Genomic DNA, 20,823 nt, shown 5'->3' with positions numbered 1-20,823 from the left:
AATGACCTAAAACCCCGTTCAACCACTGATATCGCCATTTCATACCTCAGTTACAATCTGTATGAGATTTCCTGGAGTAAGGAAGTGGTGATATAGACTTGCCCACTTGTCAGAATAGATAAGGATTGATCAGAGTAATTGAACATTTAGGCACTGATTATCAACACATTAAAAGTCCTTTTGTAATTGCTCCTTTCTCTTCTTACTTAAAATCATCTTAAATAAAAGCTTGGAATTAAGACAACAGACAAAGAAAATGTCTGCAGACATTTCCTTTAAGTTCATATCTTTTAACAAAATATCATGCTTTGCCTTCAACAAAGTTAAATGAAATTACACAAAGCACTCCATCATAAAATATTAAATTTAAAACAAATGGGAATAGAAATTACTAATGTTTTGCTATACATTCCAGATATACTCATATTTATAAGGAGGAATTTTCTTCCTAACTTTGTTGAACATTAATATATCAAAGGGAAAAAAGGGACACTGAAATCAGAGTATGATAAATAGAATTTTGGAAGATTTGCGTTTCTTGTCACTATCAACTATCTAGTGAGCACCCACATTACTGCTGATTGTGCAACTAGTCCACTCAAAAATTAGACAGAGCACAAAAGAAACCAGGGCAAATACTCCTGCCTGCCAAACAATTGATTAAGGAAGAAATGCAATTAAACATTCTGATAAACGTGGCAGTTACTGAGGCTGACAATGGTCCAAGACAATGGAGACATTCTTCAAAAATGGTTTAATGGAATTACATCTCAAGCAACATATGAAGAACAAGCAATAATTCTGAAATCAATTACTCATTACTACATTTTAAGAATACATAGAACACTCAGTTGTCCAGAAATTCTTATTGCTATGGAGACACATGTTGATGCACTTACAGGTTCATGGTTTTTAATGTTTTAAAATAACTGGTTGAAAGGAGCAGTCAGATGTTGGTGGCATTGTAAAATTCTATTCAAATAGCATCTTGATTCGACAGACCTGATGTCGATTTATCAGAGGAGCTCTACAGAAAAGTTTTGCTATTGGAGCTGTACTGAAGCACAACATACCTTGAAATATTAGAGACACTAGAAATTATACAAATACAATATTTTGGTTTTATAAGAAATGCGGTAGTAAATATTATCTCTAACAATAATCTCATTTAATACAGACTGTGCTTCAAAGCAGCATTCATTTAAAGGATGTTATTGGAATCCATACAGTGCAGAAACAGGCCATTTGGTCCAACTGGTCCACACTGACCCTCTAAAGAGTATCCCACCCAGACTCACCCCCACTACCCTATCCCTGTAATCCTGCAATTCCCAAGGCTAATCCACCTATCCAATATATCCCTCGACACAATGGGGCAATTTAGCATGGCCAATCCAACTAACTTGCACATCTTTGGACTGTGGGAGGAAACCGGAGCATCCAGAAGCATCTCCACGTAGACACGGGAGAATGCCTGTGCGAAATTTGCATAGTCACCAGAAAGTAGAATCAAACCCAGGTCCCTGGTACTGTGAGACAGCAGTGCTAACCACTGAACCACCATGCTACTGTACATGTTATTCCTGCTAACACGCATCCACTCCATCAGTTAATTGTCAACACAATAGCAGCATTCAAGAAACACCTGGACGAATACATGAATAGGGAGGGAATAGAGGGACACAGATCCTGTAAGTGAAAACAGTTTTAGTATGGAAGGGAAAAATGTGTCGGCACAGGTTTGGAGAGCTGAAGGGCCTGTTCCTGTGCTGTATTGTTCTTTGTTCTCCTTTATTCAACAGTTTACATTGTACAGCCTGGTACTGAGAAAGATAAATTTCGAATAAAAGTGATTCCTTATCTTTGGAAGCTTCTTTTTTGGAAAATTGAGTCTGCAAATGCTGGAATTCTAAACTAAAAGGAGACAATTCTGGAAAGACACAGCGGGTTATTAAAATAAGAAGGAGGTCTGGATGAAGGGATAAGGTATAACAAGTTCAACTGAAGGACTGCAGATTCTAGTCTCTGGAGATATTAAAATTTTCCTTCAGATACAGATTGATCTGTTGTGCATTTCCAGCACTTTCAGTAATTGCCCTTAAGGTTCAAGAGAAGTCTTGTTATATATGCAGTTTTACTGATTAAAAATAAATATACAGTTGTATAATTAATAGGTGTGATTTGTGCAATGTTGATAGTTTTACCATTGTAATTCAATTAAACACAAAGGATGAATTGCTTCACACAATGAAAATGAATTATTCCTGTATTGTTCACGGCTGTCAAATCATTAAACCCATCATCATTTTTGCAACACATGGGAGTATACATGCCCTAGGCATTCTTCATGACTGCAACAGTAACTTCCCTTGTAGCCTATTTATAATTCTTCATCCGACTGGAAGTGGTTTTTCCATCCTGAAAAGGGACGGGGTAGAACAGAAGGGCAATGACGGTTCATAAATTTGTGGGGAAAACAGCTAGTTGCAATTCTGGTCAATAAATATTTGGGGCATGATTTTCTCCTTGCTGAAGGTGGTGAGAAATGTGGGGAGAAGGGGAAATAATTGAGTGAGACAGCCCTGAAGAGCTAGCCCTCTGCTTGTCATCTGACTAAGTCTTGGGTGCAAAAGGTCCATGGATGACCAACTCCACTGCCTTGCCACCTCTACAGTCACCTGCCTCCCCCCCATGGGTGAGAATAGGAAACAGGGCAACTTGCCCACTGTGTTGGTGTAGTTGAGGGAAGGGGGAATAGCCTCTAATTACCCCTCTAGATACATGGGTAAATCCTGCCTTCATTTCCTGATGAAAATTCAGGAACAGTGAGCAAGACAGCTGACAGAATCAGATATTTTAAAATTCTGTGGAGCCGAGACCTGTTTTCTATTTGACTCAACCCTAATTAATTCGCAAGACATATTTATTCTAAGAACATTGCCTGCTTGTACTGAAACTCAGTTTTTTTTAGTTACTGAAAGCTTTTCCCAAGGACACACACTGTGCTACTGATAAGCTGAGTGACAGAAGTGGTCCTCCAACATGATCATGATAGCCTTTAGTATTTGCAAATGTGGTAGACATCACTTCAAGCAGTTTATTTCATCTCACCTAAGCACTGAAAAATCTTGCCAAGAAATCCACAACATCTTGTTTACACATACAGTTTAATGTAGTACAGATGGGAAGGGAGAACACCACTTTATTTTATTCTGTACAAGCCGTCAGTAGAAATTTTATTTTTGCCTTGTGGTGCTTCCTTGCGTACAAATAAAGGACAGGGAGCAACTTCATTATTTTTCTTTGTCGTTGTATTAAATATAAATTACTCAGCATTAGCATTCATATCAAATGGCAGGCTTCTAGGGAATTATCTAATGCTCGGTAGAACATTTGATGTCACCAGCATAAAACAGGTTTGTAACAAATTAGCAACCTGTCTTGAAACACATCCAATCCCCTGAGCCCCACAAAATGAGACAGGAACACAGTAAATGTGAATGGCAGAACAATGGACAGCTTAACATGAGACTATAACAAAAAAATGAACACAAGAGAAAAGTTTGGCAAAACTCAAAACCAAAATGGACAGCAGACTTCATGGTCTCAAGTTGTTTCAATTCAATGTTAGGTCCTGAAGGCTACAAAGTGCTGAATTAGAGGAATAGGGTGTTGTTCCTCCAGGCATGTTAGCAGTCAGAGGATAGCAATGTGATCATGAGAGCAAGGTAGTAAATTAAAACAGCAAGCAACTAAAAGCTTTGGATCACACTTGTGAACTGAGCAGAGATGTAGATTAGATTGAAAGACGTAAAGTGTTGCTTAATCTGTTTAGGGCCTTGGTCAGGGAAAAGAAAGGAAGTAAAAATGCAGTTATGGCGCATTCTGCAAATGTGTAGGGAGTTGGCATGGACCAGGGTGGCACAGAGATGGCATATGTGAAAGTGTAGTCGAGGTGGTCACGCACTGGATGGAGTTTATGACAAATATTAATAGATAACTTGTACCTGGAAATAGTGTCAAAGAAGTTGACGAAAGAAGGGGAACTGTCAGAAATGGCTCCCATGTGAAGGTTTGGATTTGGAAGCAGAATTGACGATGTCTCCAGTCAAAGTGAGTGCCAGTAATGGAATCAATTAATGTTCCTGAAGAAGAATGGAGGGAGGGGGGCCTGAATAGAACTGAAGTAATAATAATTCACAGAATCACAGAACTGATAGGACATAGAAAAGTTTGCTTCCAATTAACACCCTTTTCCCACCACAGGCTCTCGCTACTTAATTGCCTGAATATCCCACCACAATAATCACATTTGTTCCAGGATTTACTCATTGTTATAAAGATGAAATAGTCAAGAAGAAATAACTCCAATTTCAACTGATAGCTGGCATCATTAAGATAGTGTGCAATTGTTCATTGACATCAGGCAGCAACAGTCTAACAGGACTCTTCTTTCACTCCACATTTTACCAACCTTTAGTCAGCATTTTCCAGAACATGGAAGTGGAGATCACCAAGTGATCAAGGAATTACAATTTTATACTGCAAAGCCAGAACAGGTAACAGAAGTAACAGGAATAGTGGTAATGTCACTGGACTAGTAATCCAGTAAGTCCAGGCTAATACTTTAGGGACATGGGTTTCAATCCTACTGTAGTACCTGGTGAAATTTGATTTCAATAAAATCTAGAATAAGACGTTAGCCTAATCGTGACAATGCAACAGCTGGTTCACTAATATCTTTTAGGGAAGGAAATCTGCTGTCCTTACCTAGTCTGGCCGACACCTGAGTCCAGACTGGGAAATAATTAGGGATGGGAATTATATGCTGACCTAGCAGGTGACACCTACTTCCCTGTGGATGAATAAGAAAACAAAAACATTGAATATACGATTATAGTCAAGTGATCATCAGTAATGCTTGCTGAAATCACGGACCCATCTTGAGATGTATAATCAGGGTACAGTACTATGCTGACTCTTCATATACAATCCAGTTAGTTCCACTTCCCTACTCTTCTTCCATATTCCTGCAATATTTATCTGAACTCCTCTAGAAGGCTACTACTGAATCTGTTTATCCTATCATCAGGTACGCATCCCAACTTCCAATCATTTATTGCATTAAAAACACCTCATGTGGCCTCTGGTATATTTGCCAATCGTCTTAACTCTGTGTTCTCTATGGGTTATATACAAACAAAGAGGAGAAGTGGGATATTTAGCTTCTCAGGCCTGCTTCCCCATTTGATAATATCATGGCTGATCTGATTACAAACTCAAATTCACATTCCCACTAGCCTCGAAATCTCTGTACCCCTTGGCTACCAAGGATCTACCACCTCTAGCTTAAAAATAGCCTCTGCTCTCACCACCTTTACAAGGATAATTCAAATGAGCTTGGTGACATTTTACAAGCTGTCTATAGCAGATCTTATTCTTACAATATTTTATAATTGTTCTTTTAACCTCAATTCTATCAGAATTACCAACAACATTCTCTTAAACCTCACCTTATCTGTGGTTGTAACACTTATTCTGCACTCTGTTCTGCTATTCTGATCCATTTTGCCTGCATAGCACCCAAAACACCACTTTTCACATTATCTCAGTAAGTGACAACAATCAATCAATCAAAAAGAGTTTCAAAGATTTGTGACCCTTCATAAGAAAGCACTTTGCTTCACTTGTTTAATCAGCCATCTCGACTTATAGATTCTCTCACGAGGAAACATCTTCTCCACATCTACCCTGCCAAGTCCCTTCAGCATCTTATGGGCATCTTATATGGTAAGTAATCCCTCAGCCCTTGGAATTTGTTTTTTTCACTCCATCTGAACCCTACATGATTTTATACACCATTGTTAAATCTCCTCTCAAATCTAAGTACAAATCTACTTTCTTAGGTTTATCCCTGTCATTGAAGTCCCTGGGATTGTATATTTCTATATCTTTCCTGGAGTGTGATGCTGAGAATTGGACATAATACACTGTCTGGGGATAAACCATTGGTTTATATTGGTTTATGTAAACCTCCTGGCTTTTGAACTCAATGGGATGAAATGTTTACAAGGGGGATTGGATTAGCCAGTCAAAAACGTGTCAAGAATCTGTTCCCCAATTCAAATCCACATTTTTCCAGCTCTAACTGAAACTGGGGGGGCTAGCCAAGATCCAAGGATCAGAGCTGTAACTTTAGACATGAGAATAAGGCAGCAAATCTCATTGTCATCCCATGTTTGACATTTGACAGTTGCTGGTTGGGTTTTCTGTAACAATGGGGAAACCAGCGGCCTCCTCAAAATGAGGATTTGTTGAACTCAGGAATAAGAGGCCTACCTGACAAGCCTCTGCAATCACACCAGTACCACTCCTCTACAAAGACCTTTTCCCTGTTACCTTAGCCCTCCAATCCACCTCCTGCTTTCAATTCTCTCACCAGTCCAGGTTTCGGAGTGATCTGACACAAGGACTCTCACACCAAAGCGGGGTAGGGCAGTGGCCTAGAGGTATTATTGCTGGACTGTTAATCCAGAGACCCAGGTAAACAGTAAATGATAGGTGAAGATAGAGCCCAAAGAGGGAGAAGAACAGTTGGATAGACAAAGGAGTGGATAACGATCAGCCTGGGAAAACGAATAGCTATTAGTAAACAATTAGAAGCCAAATGATGGGCAGTGTGTAATAGCAGACTATGTGATAACAAGGCTTATTGTGTGGGGTTTGGGGCAAGGACATGGGAGAACGTCAAACTTGTCATCGAGTCCAGAAGGCTATAGAGTTCCCAAGTTGAAAATGATGGCAGCTGTTCTCAAAAACCTGTGCATAAGCCCTCTAGGTCTCCCTGTTATTGGGCCCACTTTAAAATGAGTTTGTATTCTCCCTCCTCATTTCCACTCCAAAGAAGCTGGGTTTTTGTCTGAATGACAAGTTAGAAAAGATTTACTTGAATCACTAATTGCAATGAGGTAACTAAAGGGTCTTTTTTCAAAGAAGGGAATTTTGCTATCAGCAGGCAGGACTACACTGAGGCCAAATAAAGATTACTGTGGTAAAAACAATGACTGCAGATGCTGGAAACCAGATTCTGGATTAGTGGTGCTGGAAGAGCACAGCAATTCAGGCAGCATCCGAGGACAGGCAAAATCAACGTTTCGGGCAAAAGCCCAAGATTACTGTGTCCAGTGAGAGAAGCAGAAGCATTTCATTCCATGAGGGGCAACCCACTCCACCCATTATTCCTGGCTATCTGGCCACAGTTATTGCTTTTGCTGATCCTCCATTGGAGGAATTCTCTCAGTGTCAATGCTTGACAACCTTCTGTTGACTCCCTTGCCTTGGAAGCCCATTTACCAACTTTCAATAGAGAGTGAGCACACCCTCTGGCTATTAATTGGCCACTTTTGCAGAAGGAAATCAATACTGTATTGGGCTACAGCTCTCACCAAAGTGTCAGGTCAAATCCACATTTCATCCAGTGATTGGGGATCCTAGTCTGCAACATAAAGTTGTGTTCCCTATTTTTCCTGACTACCTCACATCTACGAATTTTAAACCATCAATCCTTCCTTTCTCTGCACCATTTCCCAGCTCTCACAACCTCAGTCATCTGAAACTGATTTGCCTGAATTTTGAATTATCCGAACACAATCTCAAGGTCCCCATGCTTGGGTAAATTGCATTGTCTGAACATTTGATTATCTGATTATCAGAACAAAATACTCCCCGCCCATGTCATTTGGATAACTGAGGTTGCCCTGTACACCATATTCCTGTGTAGTTATTCACTGCTGCAGTTGAGCTACTTTGCTGAGAAGATTTTGTCCACTTATACCCATACCCTCCCAGTCTAACATAGTAGCCGTCGTATTTTCTATGCTCACACCAAATTAAAGTCATAGAGATATACAGCAAGGAAACAGACCCTTTGGTCATTTTAGCCGTCTCTCCCAGTTCTTAAGCATTCTGTTTCTAGTTTTTAATGCTACAATTTGCTCCCTTGAGACCCTGTTGATTTGGTTTCAGTCCTTCTCTACAGCACTAGTTAACCCAACTGCAGGGGTATTGATCCTAGCTCCATTCAGGTGGACCAGTCAACCTTGAATGTGTCCCTCCTGCCACAGAACTGGTATCAAGTCCAAGCAATTTGAAGCCCTCGCTCCTGCATCATTCTTTCAATTAATCATCAAATTTAAATCCTTGGAGGCACGATATTGGGAATAATCGAGACTTTGAGATCCCCTTAACATCTTCCATAATTCCTTAAATTCTCAATCGGGACCTCAATCCTCTGTCTCCCGCGGTAACTGGTTCTAACATAGACCATATCTGTGGCTCTCCCCTTCATGCCTCCACTCCCACCACTCCACCAGTCCTTCTTGTTATGTGCACGCTTTCTGTGATGTTGCTTGAGGCACTGTACAATGCAAATCTCACCCTGGTATCACAACAGCTTGTCCTTCCCCTGACCTCCTGCCTGCCCCTGTATAAAATATGAATAATTACCCAGAGGCATAGATAACACTATCCTGTTTATTCAACACAATCTTCTCAAAACCTTTGAATGCCTAGAATAAGAAGTAAAACGATCTATAAATCAATTTTCAGCTGCCAAACAAAATAATTAAATGACAGTCAGATTTCATCCCAATTAACACATTCGTATTGACTGTCCTAAAGATGAAAGCTTGGTAAGAAACCAGATCTATTGCATACAATGTTCAGGATTGTAGGCAATAAAAACCCAAAACTTTGTAAGTGAATTTAGGGAAGAAAGGATTGGCAATAATGCTTATTATACTTTGCAATTGAGTGAACTGGACTGACAAAATATCTCCAGTGCCTTTCTAAAGTAAACCCACTGATCTTGTCAAGCTGAGAAGTGCAAACAACTGCTACTGGGAGAGACAACAGAGATAATACTGGCCACAAAGACACATTATTACTACAGTCTTGAAGACTAGGGTTTTGAACATAAATAAGATATAGCACACAGTGTTTCTACAGCATACTAATATCTTTAATTCTAAAGTATTAACAGTATGAGGTTTCACATTGGAAAAGTACTGGTGAAAATGAAAGAAATGTAAACAGCTTTCTGGGTGGATTCACATCATCGTTTAAATATTAGAACTCACGTACAATTGGTTAATTTGTTTTTAAAGGAAGCTCTATAAAATAGTATGGATTGTCCATATAGTGAACTCCCATGCCCTGAGAAAGGACATGAAAGACTGCATGTTTTAGAAACCTTTGCCACAAGTGAAGGAAGAAGACCACATGAAACTGTAAAGAGGAGTTCTCAAGGAGAAAGCCCAGGCTGATCATGAAAGAAGGACCTATAACTACAGCAGTGGGCCATTTCGGTGACTGTATGATTACACGGTCAAAATTTGAGCCATTATGGCATCTCAGATGTTCTAACCTCTTTACCTCTATCCACATAAAGGCAATGATTTTGTGCATCTACGAATATGCAAGAGTACGAGACTTTGTCTCTCTCATTTGTAAGGAGAAGAGCATGCCAGCAGACCTCCAAAATAACCAATGTTGATCATCTTCAAAAAAGGAGATGAAGTTGACTGTGGTACTCCAGAAGATCTCCCTGCTGTCTGGCACAGGAAAGGGTTGTCAATTCTCCTCAGTCACCTCCTCCCAGTGGCTACTAATAGAACCACATGACTGATTCTGTGCATCAAGCGGCAAAGTGAACATGATCTTCACAGCAAAATTACCCTTTTGAACCTCATAAAACCCTTTAACTGTTAACCGGGAGGGATTATGGAGTGCTTTCCTCAAATTTAGCTGCCTGCAGAAATTTGTCACCATTCTCTACCTGCTGCACAATAACACGCAAACCGTGATCTTACCCAATGGATCCATTACAAATGGTGCCATTGCCCTACACTCTTCTCTATCTGCCTCAGGGCAACACTCCACCCCATTTCCAGGAAGCTTCCTGGAATGGGTGTCACTACAGGACAAGTTGGAAACTTTCAAGCTTTGTCACCTCCTGTCCAGAACTAAAACTAACCCACACTCTGCACCTCGGTAGTAGGTGAAATGATTGGAGTATGTACACATAGTCATATTGAAGGAACATAGAGTTTTTGGTCAGCTTTTAGGAATGGACATGATCATAGATCTAAGAAGGAATGAAGACACAAAGTGATCTGAACTCTGGAGTGAACAATGGCCAAAAATATTCAGCGAGACTCGATTTTATGGTTCCTCTCAAATTTGAAATCTGACAATGTGAACCCTCAGCTCATTTAGTTTATCCTTCTAAAGAAACTTACAATTCTTCCATCACTGTATCTAACCACTTCAAACTTGATTTCAATGTTTTCACTCCATTATACTATCTAGAAAGTCGCTACACATATTTATCACTGATTGTATGAAAATGTACTTCTCAGTATCAGTCCCAAATGTATCTTTCTAGCAGTTTTGTTCCATATCACTTGGTCGTAAGGTTATTACTTAACCATAAACAAACAGCCTCTTCTCATTCATGTCATGTTAAGATTGATCAATACAAATTCTTCCAGATTTTGATATAATTCAGCCTTAATACTAAGGTTACTTTTCTAGTATTTTTCACATTAAATATTTCAAGGTTATCTTATTCAATCCATTCACATACTTAAAAATTTGTTGATTCATAATCATCTTGTCATGATATTAGAAACATGTCTCCCTGATATGTTAGACATTTCCTGTTATATTCATTTCCACTTCCCTTTCTATACTCTCCATTTTTACATTTATTATTCTACTTCTCCTCATCTAAGTTGTATTATGTAGTAATCATTAGTCACTTTATTCAAGATTTTCTTTTATTCCCTTGATATTAATAATATTAGTCTAAAACATTACCCTGCAGTAAAAATAGATTTATGCATGAGAGAAACTGGTTATAACTTGTTCAGAACTGAAATTAATTGGTCTTCCTCAGACTGGAAATAGATATTTTATACACAGGAACTTCATGCAATAGTATATAACTGCTTGCTTTGTGAAAAAGTCACCAAAATGGCAAATATTTTCAGTATGAACAAAGGCTTTGCACCATAAAGTCTAAGGATTTTTATTTTGCTCTGATTAAGCAACAAATAAATAATAGAACAGGGTTTACCAACAGAAACTGACAATACACTGCACTCAATATGCTGCACCAAGATTCCTGACCAACTTATGGCCTTATGATTTGTATACTATATCGCTTATCTCAACACAGAAAATAAAAATGCTTGTCCCTCACATTCTGGTGTAATACTCCAAGATGAGCACACACATCCATTAGAGTAGAATTACAATGCAGTGATATCAATATTGAATTCAGACAGAAAACAGAATTGTACTATATCATCACATGATTCAATTGAGTCAGTATAAATATAGCAAGAGGTTTTCCAACATGTCGGTAAGTTGATCCCAAGATAAGGGAAGCAAGAAAAAGCTTCCAAAGTAATTGTGTTTTTTTTCTCTCATGAAGGTAGAAAGCAAATGATTTGTGGGCAACCTGTTCCATCACATTTCCAACATTAATTAGTTGTCTTTTCTGCATCTGCATGACAGTTCCCCTAGGACTGAAGAATTGGAAGTCAATAAGTCACTTCTGGAGATTTGCAGTTTGGACCAGGGATAAACAAAATGTTCATTATAAGACAGAGGGAGTCATAAATTTGCATGTCAGTGAAATGGATTGAATTATTTCTATCCAAAGCTGGTGCGTTTTAGGAAATGTAAAATAAATATTTCTGAAGATGCCAAATTGTTTTCATGTCTTCACCATTTATTAGTTGCAAATTACAAAGTATTATTATAGAATACCTCCTTTTCCTACTAAGGGTAATAATAGTTGATAGCAAGTGAGTTCATGGAATTACCATCAGGGTAGTATGATAGGTTAAATGATGTGTTGCCTGTTTCTGGAAGGCAGCTGATCTGTCTCCAGAAAATATATAGAGTACAAGGTAACCAAATTAATGTAACTGTCCTTGATTTCAACTATGTTGCTGTGGTAGGATGGCAAATCCATCTAACTTCTCTCAGAAGAGTATAACCCTGTTTAAAAAGCACACTGTATGAATGATAGGTTTAATAGATGGAAAATATCACACAAAAAAGATATTTTTTATACATATAAAGCAGCACATACAAATTCAAGAAAGTACTGATAGATCAGAATAAAATATTGGTCAGACCACAACTCAGAATATTTTGAGTGGTTGTGTGTGCTCCATTATAGATAAGGTATCAAAGATATGAGGATGTGACCAGAAGAGCTGTGTTCACTGCAGCAGACAAGTTAAGGAGGAATCTCCTTAAAAATGTTCGAACAGATGAAATGTTTAGAAAGTATCTGAAGATTATATTCACTGATAGATGCTTTTACTACTGAAGCATAGGGGTGTAAATAATTTTATTGCACTTGTGGAAAATGGAATGATTTACCATAAAAATCTATTGAAGTTGAGATAGTCATATTTAAGAATGCTTGAAGAAAATATGTATCAAAGATATAGGAAAAGACCAAATTTTATCAGAAATATTGAATAGTAATTAACTAGAAGCATGTTTTTAATTGTACACATTGAGTTCTCCATGTTGAATGGTGCCTGTTGAAAGCTACAGTTGGCATCTTTGAGCAGAATCTTCCATTCTGAAATATATGGTCAGTAGCAGCCGTAGCTGTGTCACATCCACATGAAGGCACCTTGGTTTTCCTCGCCCAGTTATGTGATTCTTAGTTCATTACATATGCACGTATGAAAAGCACATGGGCAAGCATGAAGTCAGTGCCCCGATCATTCTCTCACAGAGATCTCATCCCCATATTTAAAAGGCATCCAGACAGGTTTTCATTCCTTACAAGCCAGAAGCATCGCTCAGTCTCTCAGAGTAGACCCCTACAGCTAAATTTTCTGACATTTCTACTTTTCAGAGGGAGGCCTTCCATCCTTGGCCACACAGTCTTTAACCTTTAGCCAGACAGAATAGCACTCTTGGCCAGCCTCCTTTACATGTGCCCATTATGTGCCAACTTCTTTATCTCCATCTTTGTGTGCCCCATGCAATGTAAGCTACATCCACCCAATATCAATAGTAGCATAGCTGAACATTCCCTCTGTTACTAACACAGAAGTTTAGTGAGATCAATAACATGCCTGCTGCAAGTCTCTTATATTCAGAATAATGGCATCAGTTAGCTCAGCTGGCTGGGCAGCTTTTCTTAAAATAGAGTGATGGCAACAGTGCAAGTTCAATTCCGGCACCATCTGAGATCATCAGAAAGGTACTACCTTCTCAACCTTGACCCTTGTCTGAAGCATGTTGACCCTCAGATTAAGTTGTTGCCACTCTCCATAAAAGAGCAGTCCTCTGGGATGATGGTGACGTTACTTGCTATAGGCAGTAGACAAGTGAAGGACAAGTTTTGCTCACTCAGGGAGATTTAATTTAGAAGGGGGATGCAATTCTGACGAGCTGCCCTTTTAATGAGCAAATGACTTACAAATGCAAGCAAAAAGACTTCCTGTCAGGACATGTAACTCACCTTCAAAATGTTTGATAACATTATTGCAAACTTTCATCCCGCCATAAGGAACCTGATTTTTGACCCCTTTTGTAATTAAGTTCCCCTTCTTGCCTTGTTTCCACTTTCAGGTGCAAAACAACATTCTGTGCTTCTTTCTGTTGTTGAGTGAAAGAACCACACGAACATTTCAAATCAATTTCAGCTCCCTTTCACTGACCCTAAAGCAGTTAAAAGATTCTGAAAACATGATGTTGCAATCTTTGAGAAGCTTATGGATAAATGTCAATGCGCAATAAATAATGGTTTACTTATGGTTCCTTTTGAATGTAAACTTTTCTCAAATTTCTCCACATAGTGCTTAACACAGGAATGGATGGTTCATAGTTGCTATATACAATTGCCCCTTTCTCTGGAGAGGAGGATACACAATAGGAATTGTTCAATACAAGATCATTCCTTGCATAAAGGAGACCTAATAACTTGTGTGCGCAAATGAGTTGTTAAGTTTTGGCTTATGATGATAAATTTTTCAGCAGCCTTCGGTTTCCCATTAAGTAACATACTTACAGCACTCATCTATAATCATTGTTTCTAAATTAATTATTATAAATGATTTTGCATGTGTTTTTGTTCAATGCTTTTACAAGCATAGAGATTTATTTAATCCTTCTGAATAAGTTGTGCGAGCAGCTTTCATGTTTCTTTTATTATGAGGTTATAAACCTCAGACCTGATACTAAGATGTAAAGCAATTAGAAACATAAAACTCTATTTATTTCTTTTAACTAATTTATTTACTATGGTTATTTTCCTCTCTCTGTGATAGCTATACCATATCTATTTCACATTCCCATGTCTTTACGCTTGGGAATGGAACTCAAACACATTATGTTTTTGAAAAAAAATTGCAACAAGCTCTATTTTGGATTAGGGTAGTCACCCTAAATTTAATTATTTATCCTTCCTGAATAGGCTTTAAAGGAGCACAGTAGATGAGCCATTGATGAGTTATTAATTATTCATAAGTTTTGTGCTGGTTGTCTGCCTACTAAGGAACGGAAAGGCCATACAGTTCAATTGGTTGCTGAATATATCAGATGGACATGGGAATTAGATGATACAATGGGTTACTTCACTGCTTCTTTGCTTCGGTGACCTAGATTTCAATTCAAAAGAATACATTTGTTTACAGACACATCTTCAGACAATAAAAGACAATACAGATAGATTTTAATATTAGAAAAGTAGTCTCTGCCTATTAGGAGAGCTGTTTTTGGTCATTGTAAGAGATAAAGATACGATTGATGCAATAGATTAAGAAAGATTTCCTTTGGTAATTAATCTGTGAATGTATAATATTGTGCAAAGCAAGAGTAGAAGTCTTCCCCCAGCACATTAGAATGAAGCAGTGCCTATGAACATTTATGAATGATTGGTTAATTCAGTTGCCCTAACAAGAGATTGCTCCAATCATTTTAGTTGATCTTTTAAGATACTCAACGTCACCTACGTGAATGAACTATTCGAATTAGTTCGACAAAATCAGTATGTAGATGAAAAACGCACAGGACATACAGTCTGCCTGGATAAAATGGAATAATAACTTTCCCTTTCTCTGTTTCGAAGTGGACTTTGAAGTCTGGTTAAGTAGAACTTCCATCAAGTAGGTGCAGAAGCTTGTAAATAAAAAGGATTGATATTTGAGGGCATGTGACAGCTACTACTCATCATGTAATTCATATTGTTTTATAAATCTGTGTAAAGTAATCAGTAAATAGAACTGATTTGGACTAAATGAAACCAAATTAACACAGTGTACAAGCTTTTCCATGCTGAAATGAATTCCACATCAATATTTACAATGATTTTTTTTTCAGTTGATAATCATTAAAGAGCAGAATGTAATTTTCTCTATTTGGTATAGATTTTCATAAAGGGTATTTGAAATATCTAAAACGGTACTTTCTCTGTTATATGACAATATAAATTTCAAATGCATGCTAATTTGAAAATAGGATTCCATGATTTCTCAGTTCTATTTGTTAATTGCAACCATTGCCTGAATTCTACTTTACAACTATAATGACAGTATTTCAGATCATTCACCATCTTATTGTTTCTTTTAAAGATAAACAGTAGGACTGTTCCACAAATAGTACACTACTTAGCACCTCAGCCAGAAGATTCAGCAATCTTGATGCCACAATCTGCTATATATCCTTTATAACCTCTTCTTTGCTGGCTCTCTTCCATTTTCTAATAGTTTCCTTATGTATAACTATTTGGGTCACCAACCCTAACTCTATTGTTACTCAGTATCTGTGAACCACTTTAGAAAGTTTTATTGAATTAAAAGGTACAATTGTAATACAACCTGTTGTCGTTTTATGACTTATGACTCAACATTCCTGCGCTGTAGATATGTTGATCTGTTTCAATTCTATTTATCACATGGCATGTGGGCAGCCCAGTGATATATTCCAGTCTAAGATTGGCTGTATTATTGATAAACATTATATTAAAGGCTGTCAAATTAAACATTACAGCTCCAGTAATATTTCATAGTTTGAGTAAGTAAAATTTGTCTACTGAAAAGATTCATTACTTTATACCTTCCACACCAAACCATTTTTTTCTGTTTAAATCATTTACAAATAGCAAAAAATACATCTTACCACAGACTGACAAAGCTTTACAGTATTTAGCTGATTGTAAATACATTTACAATCTCCAACACCACAACTGGTCCTAACAGTTTAATGCCAGCTTTTTAAAAGCGCGAAGCAACACCATTGAATGATCTTTCATTAAACGTGCAATTATTTCAATGTAGATGGAGGGAGTGAGTGGGGAAGGATAAGAAAATGATCAACATGGAAAACAAATCTGTTCAAATATGACATTAAGCAATTTTTCTTCAGCAATATTTTTTAAGCAAACCTTTGGAATGACATCTGATTTACCTGGGGAGAATGAAACAACATGATTTTAAACCACAAAGCTTTACAAAACGTTAACACAATGAAGCACTATGAATGCTGGAACAAAACTGAATTGGCTAGAGAAACTCAGCAGGTTTGGCAGCATCTGTGGGGAGAAAAAGCAGCATTAACATGTCAAGTCCAATGGCCTTTTTTCAGAGTTTCTCAACAGATGCTGCCAGACCAGCTGAAATTCTCCAGCAATTTCTGTTTGAAAACGATGTTAGGTCTTGTGTCATGAAAGTATAGATGCATATGCCAGCCCTTTGTTTTTTCCATTGTCACAAACAGAAAAACATTTTACAATGAAGTAGATGTCTGTACAATGCAAAGGGCTGAAATTCTCTTTCTAATTTGGATTTCTCTGAGCTTCTGAGATTTGTTCTCTCTTTGCCTGGATATTTGTTCTTCCTTTAGCAGCAGGACACAAACTCAATTAGCCATTAAACACTGTAACCAGTCTCCCTCCTATCCCAAAAATAATTTAAAGGAGAAGCAAATCAGAAATGAGATGGTTATAGGTGCTTTCAATTGTATATTGCAATTTTATGAAGTAGCTTAAATCATGACGTTTTTAAACTAATGTATTATTTTAAAATTAAGCATCCTTCTCCGAAAATATTCTGGAATACATACATAATTTCCATTTCAAAATATATTTTAGGGCAATCAAAGTAACGAGTGACATGTATGTGAACTCTGTGAAAATCATTCAATCAGTGTAACAAACAAGTTAACAAGTAGCACTCCCTGGCCAAGTCTAATAACTAGTTTGGAACTTCCCTTACTAATAAGGTCTTTCGCTCAAATTAAAAGAATGCTCTGGGCACATTTATCTTCTCGAATTTCTGCTGTGGGTTGTATTCAGCCTAACCTGATTCATATTCCTTTAAATCATATGCTGTACAAGCAAAAGAGAAGGGGTTTCAATTATGCTTTATTCAATTTGGAAAATGGGCTATGCAGGTTTTATCAGTTTTAACACTTGATAATGTAAAGTAATCTTCCAATTTACCTAAACTGGTGAAAACCAAAATTTAAAGCTTAGTACAACAACATTGCAGGATGAAGCAGTGGGTCTTTACTTCTGGCCAATGTGTATATGATCAAATGTTGGGAAAAATATTAATTTTCAACACTTAAAATGCTTTGTAAATAGGCACTACAATTTGGAATATCAGTTGTTTGGCAATAGGGAGTCCAAAATGGATGTTATTTTTATTTACTATAGCTTTGAGGAAAATTAGTTTGAATCTCTTCAATGAAGTCAATTCCAACAAGTTGAGTTTGATGCATACTGGACATAGCTCCAAAACCAAGCTACTCTTGCAACCTTCAGAATAATGGTTAGGCTTGGTTTAAAAAAAAAGCATATGTTTGGGTACAAGATGTGGGAGCAGGGGAAGATGCAGTTTCACAATTGCCGTCTTTTTCGAATGAAGGAAATCTGTCTGATTCACCATTACATCTGCCATCCCTGATCTAGAAGTAGTCAGGACCATTGTGAAATGTGATATTTCTTTAATCACAATATTGCCATTGATTGTATGAGAAGTGAGGAAAGGAAGCTTAGTATATTTTTGATGGAGCTTTGAAATGTTATTGTCACTCCAAAAGCTTTTAATTATTCATCATTCTAAATTAACATGTTTAACTTATTCTTAGCACACAAGCTTGACTTTTTTTTACTTTGACTTCACCATTCACTTCAAATGCATTCTTTAATTGTAATCATTATAATTTACTTAAATGTTTTCATACAATTGCACAGATTAGTGTCATTATAACACAGCTCTTAAACACAGATAGTGATGTTCTTTGCTCCAGTTGACTGTTCCAGTTTTTAGCGCAATGTACCTAAGAAAACTATCTTACGTTGTGCTAATTCTAATAGTTTTGAACAGATGTTTCTTTGTTATATAGTCATTCCATAAACATAAAAATTCCTAGCAGTAATCTGAAGAGTTTTGTACTGTTACTTTTGAAAGCTTATCTAACAAAAAACAGATTTTATTGTAAGTAAAAATCCACAAAAATGCTACAAAACAAATATCAATATTATTCTTAATGCTGTTGGTTATGAGTCACCACATTCAGCTGAAACAATTTCAACATTGCAAGACAATTTGCCCCCTTAAAAGCCTTCCTTAGTACAACTATGATTATATGCTGTGGTAGTGTTGTGAATAGATCCTCATGTCTGTTATATTAAACTTCCAATGTTACATGTTGAACTAACTGAACTACATTTATTTGAGATCTGTGGATGTTACAAACTTATTTCTATTAGTTCTGACCTTTAGTGTTTAATCGTCCTAGCTATTGGCAACTGAAGGATATCACGGTACTGCATTGTACAATTGATGTTAATACCTTCAGAATTCATAATTCAAACTGAAAGATCTTGTAGGTAGTTACAGTTTCTTTTCAAAATAAAGAATCAGTGATGAAAGCAGAAAAGAAAATGCAAATCTAAACTCTGTTAAAGGTTGGACAATTCAGCCAAATATTAAAAAAAACAAGAGTTTGTACAGTGTGTACAACAATCTCAAGAAAATACTATCATAAGCAAACTGATACTTTCTGATTATATCAGTTCTGACTGGAAGGAATACAATCACACCTATTGTACACTAATCACTTATAATTGTAATGTTCATCTGTTCTAAGAAAATGACAAAATAGAGTTCTCTGTGTTTACTGAATTGATAATTCCAAACTTTAATTATTACAAAAGCAAAACAGCAAACAAGTAGTGAGCCAGTTTGCATTTCACTGTAAACTACAGAAAGTAGTATTATTCAGACATTGTACCAAATGCTTCGCTGATTTGAAAAGGATTAATCATTTTTCAAAATACCTTGTACAACAGAACTACAGGACGGGATAGAGGTAGCACATATCATAATGCCAAGAACGGTGTTTAATAATTATCGATATTCCACAGTTTGCACTCTCACCACAGCCTGTGCTAAAATCCGAAAGACAGCAGGAAGTTTTAACCCTGAATAAAATCCAACATTTGATTTTATTACTCTGTTTCCTGTCTGATGGAAGGCAGCAATTATATGATCATGTCAATTGTGGACTGTAGCCTCAATCCAGACTTTCACCTGCCTTGTAATCTGAAGACACTGCTTCCTATCAATAAATAAATAAATAAATAAACCGTGTACAGGAATATTCTTCAAATGCTACCATACATTTTGCTTCAATTCTTGATGAACATATTTATCAGACAAAACTTCAATTTGCATTACGTGTTGTGGACAAATGAATATTATGAAAGACCGATGCCTGCGCCTGGTGATTCTAAGTGCAAAGGTATCCTTCGTGGTCGCTCGCATTGAACCTGCTCTATCGAAATAGCCAACTGCTGATTCTCACCTTGTGAAGAAGCACAGAGTTGCACATAGAGCCCCAGGTAATGCAAAGCTCCCACTGTCACTCCAAATATCCCCATCTTATCTGCACCGCTGTGTGTCTCACATCAGTCGGGCTGGGTGTTGGAAATCCGGTCTCGCTCGGGTCCTGAGGAAATCTCCGCTCAGCCAGCTCGATCGCTCAGGCGATCTGAAGCCAAGCTGATCTCTCGGAGCCGCTGCCTCTGCGGTACTTCAGCACAGGGCGGAGGAGACACACGGAACAGAGCGGTGCTAAGCACGGGGGCGCCTCATCACCGCGCGGAGGTATCCACGTCAGCCTGTTTTTTTTGTGAGTAACTTAAGAGGCAATGTTTACAAAACCAAACTTCTGAAGGTTGCAGCCCCTCCTAATATAAACTCCCATTTTATGTCACATCACTCTGAGATGCAACAAGCCGTACACTCCATCCTGGACAATTCAATGCTGGCAATTGCTAGTCTAGAATGGTCGAAATTGCTGGTTTGAGTGGACCTGAATGAGTGTGGATTTGTATATGAAATTGTCCTGCCTAGGTTCAGATAATCTTCCTTATCAATGCATCAAAATCTAGACTGGTTATAGGCGGCCAGCTAGCTGACCTGCTTCGCGAGTTGAGAGAATTGTGAGACAAATCAACATCAAAATAAACCCCAACTCTCTGGGATCCTAAATCTTGCATTTTGAATCCTTCAGATTTAGAAAGATTTGTCCCCAACAAGAGGCAATGAGTGTATGGGAAGCCTGCCTATGGTGCAGTACGTTTAACACTTACACATTGGTATCCAGTTACTATCAGGCCATTGGTATCATTGAGGAGAAACGTTTATTCATAGATCTGAAGCAGGATCATTAGAACCGAAGAGTTAACTCGGCTTTCTCTGCACAGACGTTACC

At 37.6% G+C, this 20,823-nt stretch overlaps 1 protein-coding gene across 1 annotated transcript in view; it reads right to left on the bottom strand.

Moving 5' to 3' along the window:
* The window catches only part of LOC122560026 (V-set and transmembrane domain-containing protein 2-like protein), a 77,379-nt gene extending 57,200 nt beyond the window's left edge, over positions 1-20,179 (bottom strand). Inside the window, exon 1 of the mRNA XM_043710186.1 lies at positions 19,912-20,179. Within this exon, the coding sequence (XP_043566121.1) occupies positions 19,912-19,987 (76 nt within the window). The 5' untranslated portion in view covers positions 19,988-20,179. The remainder of the gene's footprint in view (positions 1-19,911) is intronic.
* Positions 20,180-20,823: the final 644 nt, after the last annotated feature.

This window comes from Chiloscyllium plagiosum, chromosome 20 (assembly GCF_004010195.1).
Source record: "Chiloscyllium plagiosum isolate BGI_BamShark_2017 chromosome 20, ASM401019v2, whole genome shotgun sequence".
In the NCBI taxonomy this organism is placed as follows: domain Eukaryota; kingdom Metazoa; phylum Chordata; class Chondrichthyes; order Orectolobiformes; family Hemiscylliidae; genus Chiloscyllium; species Chiloscyllium plagiosum.
This window is presented reverse-complemented; position numbering and strand designations above follow the sequence as displayed.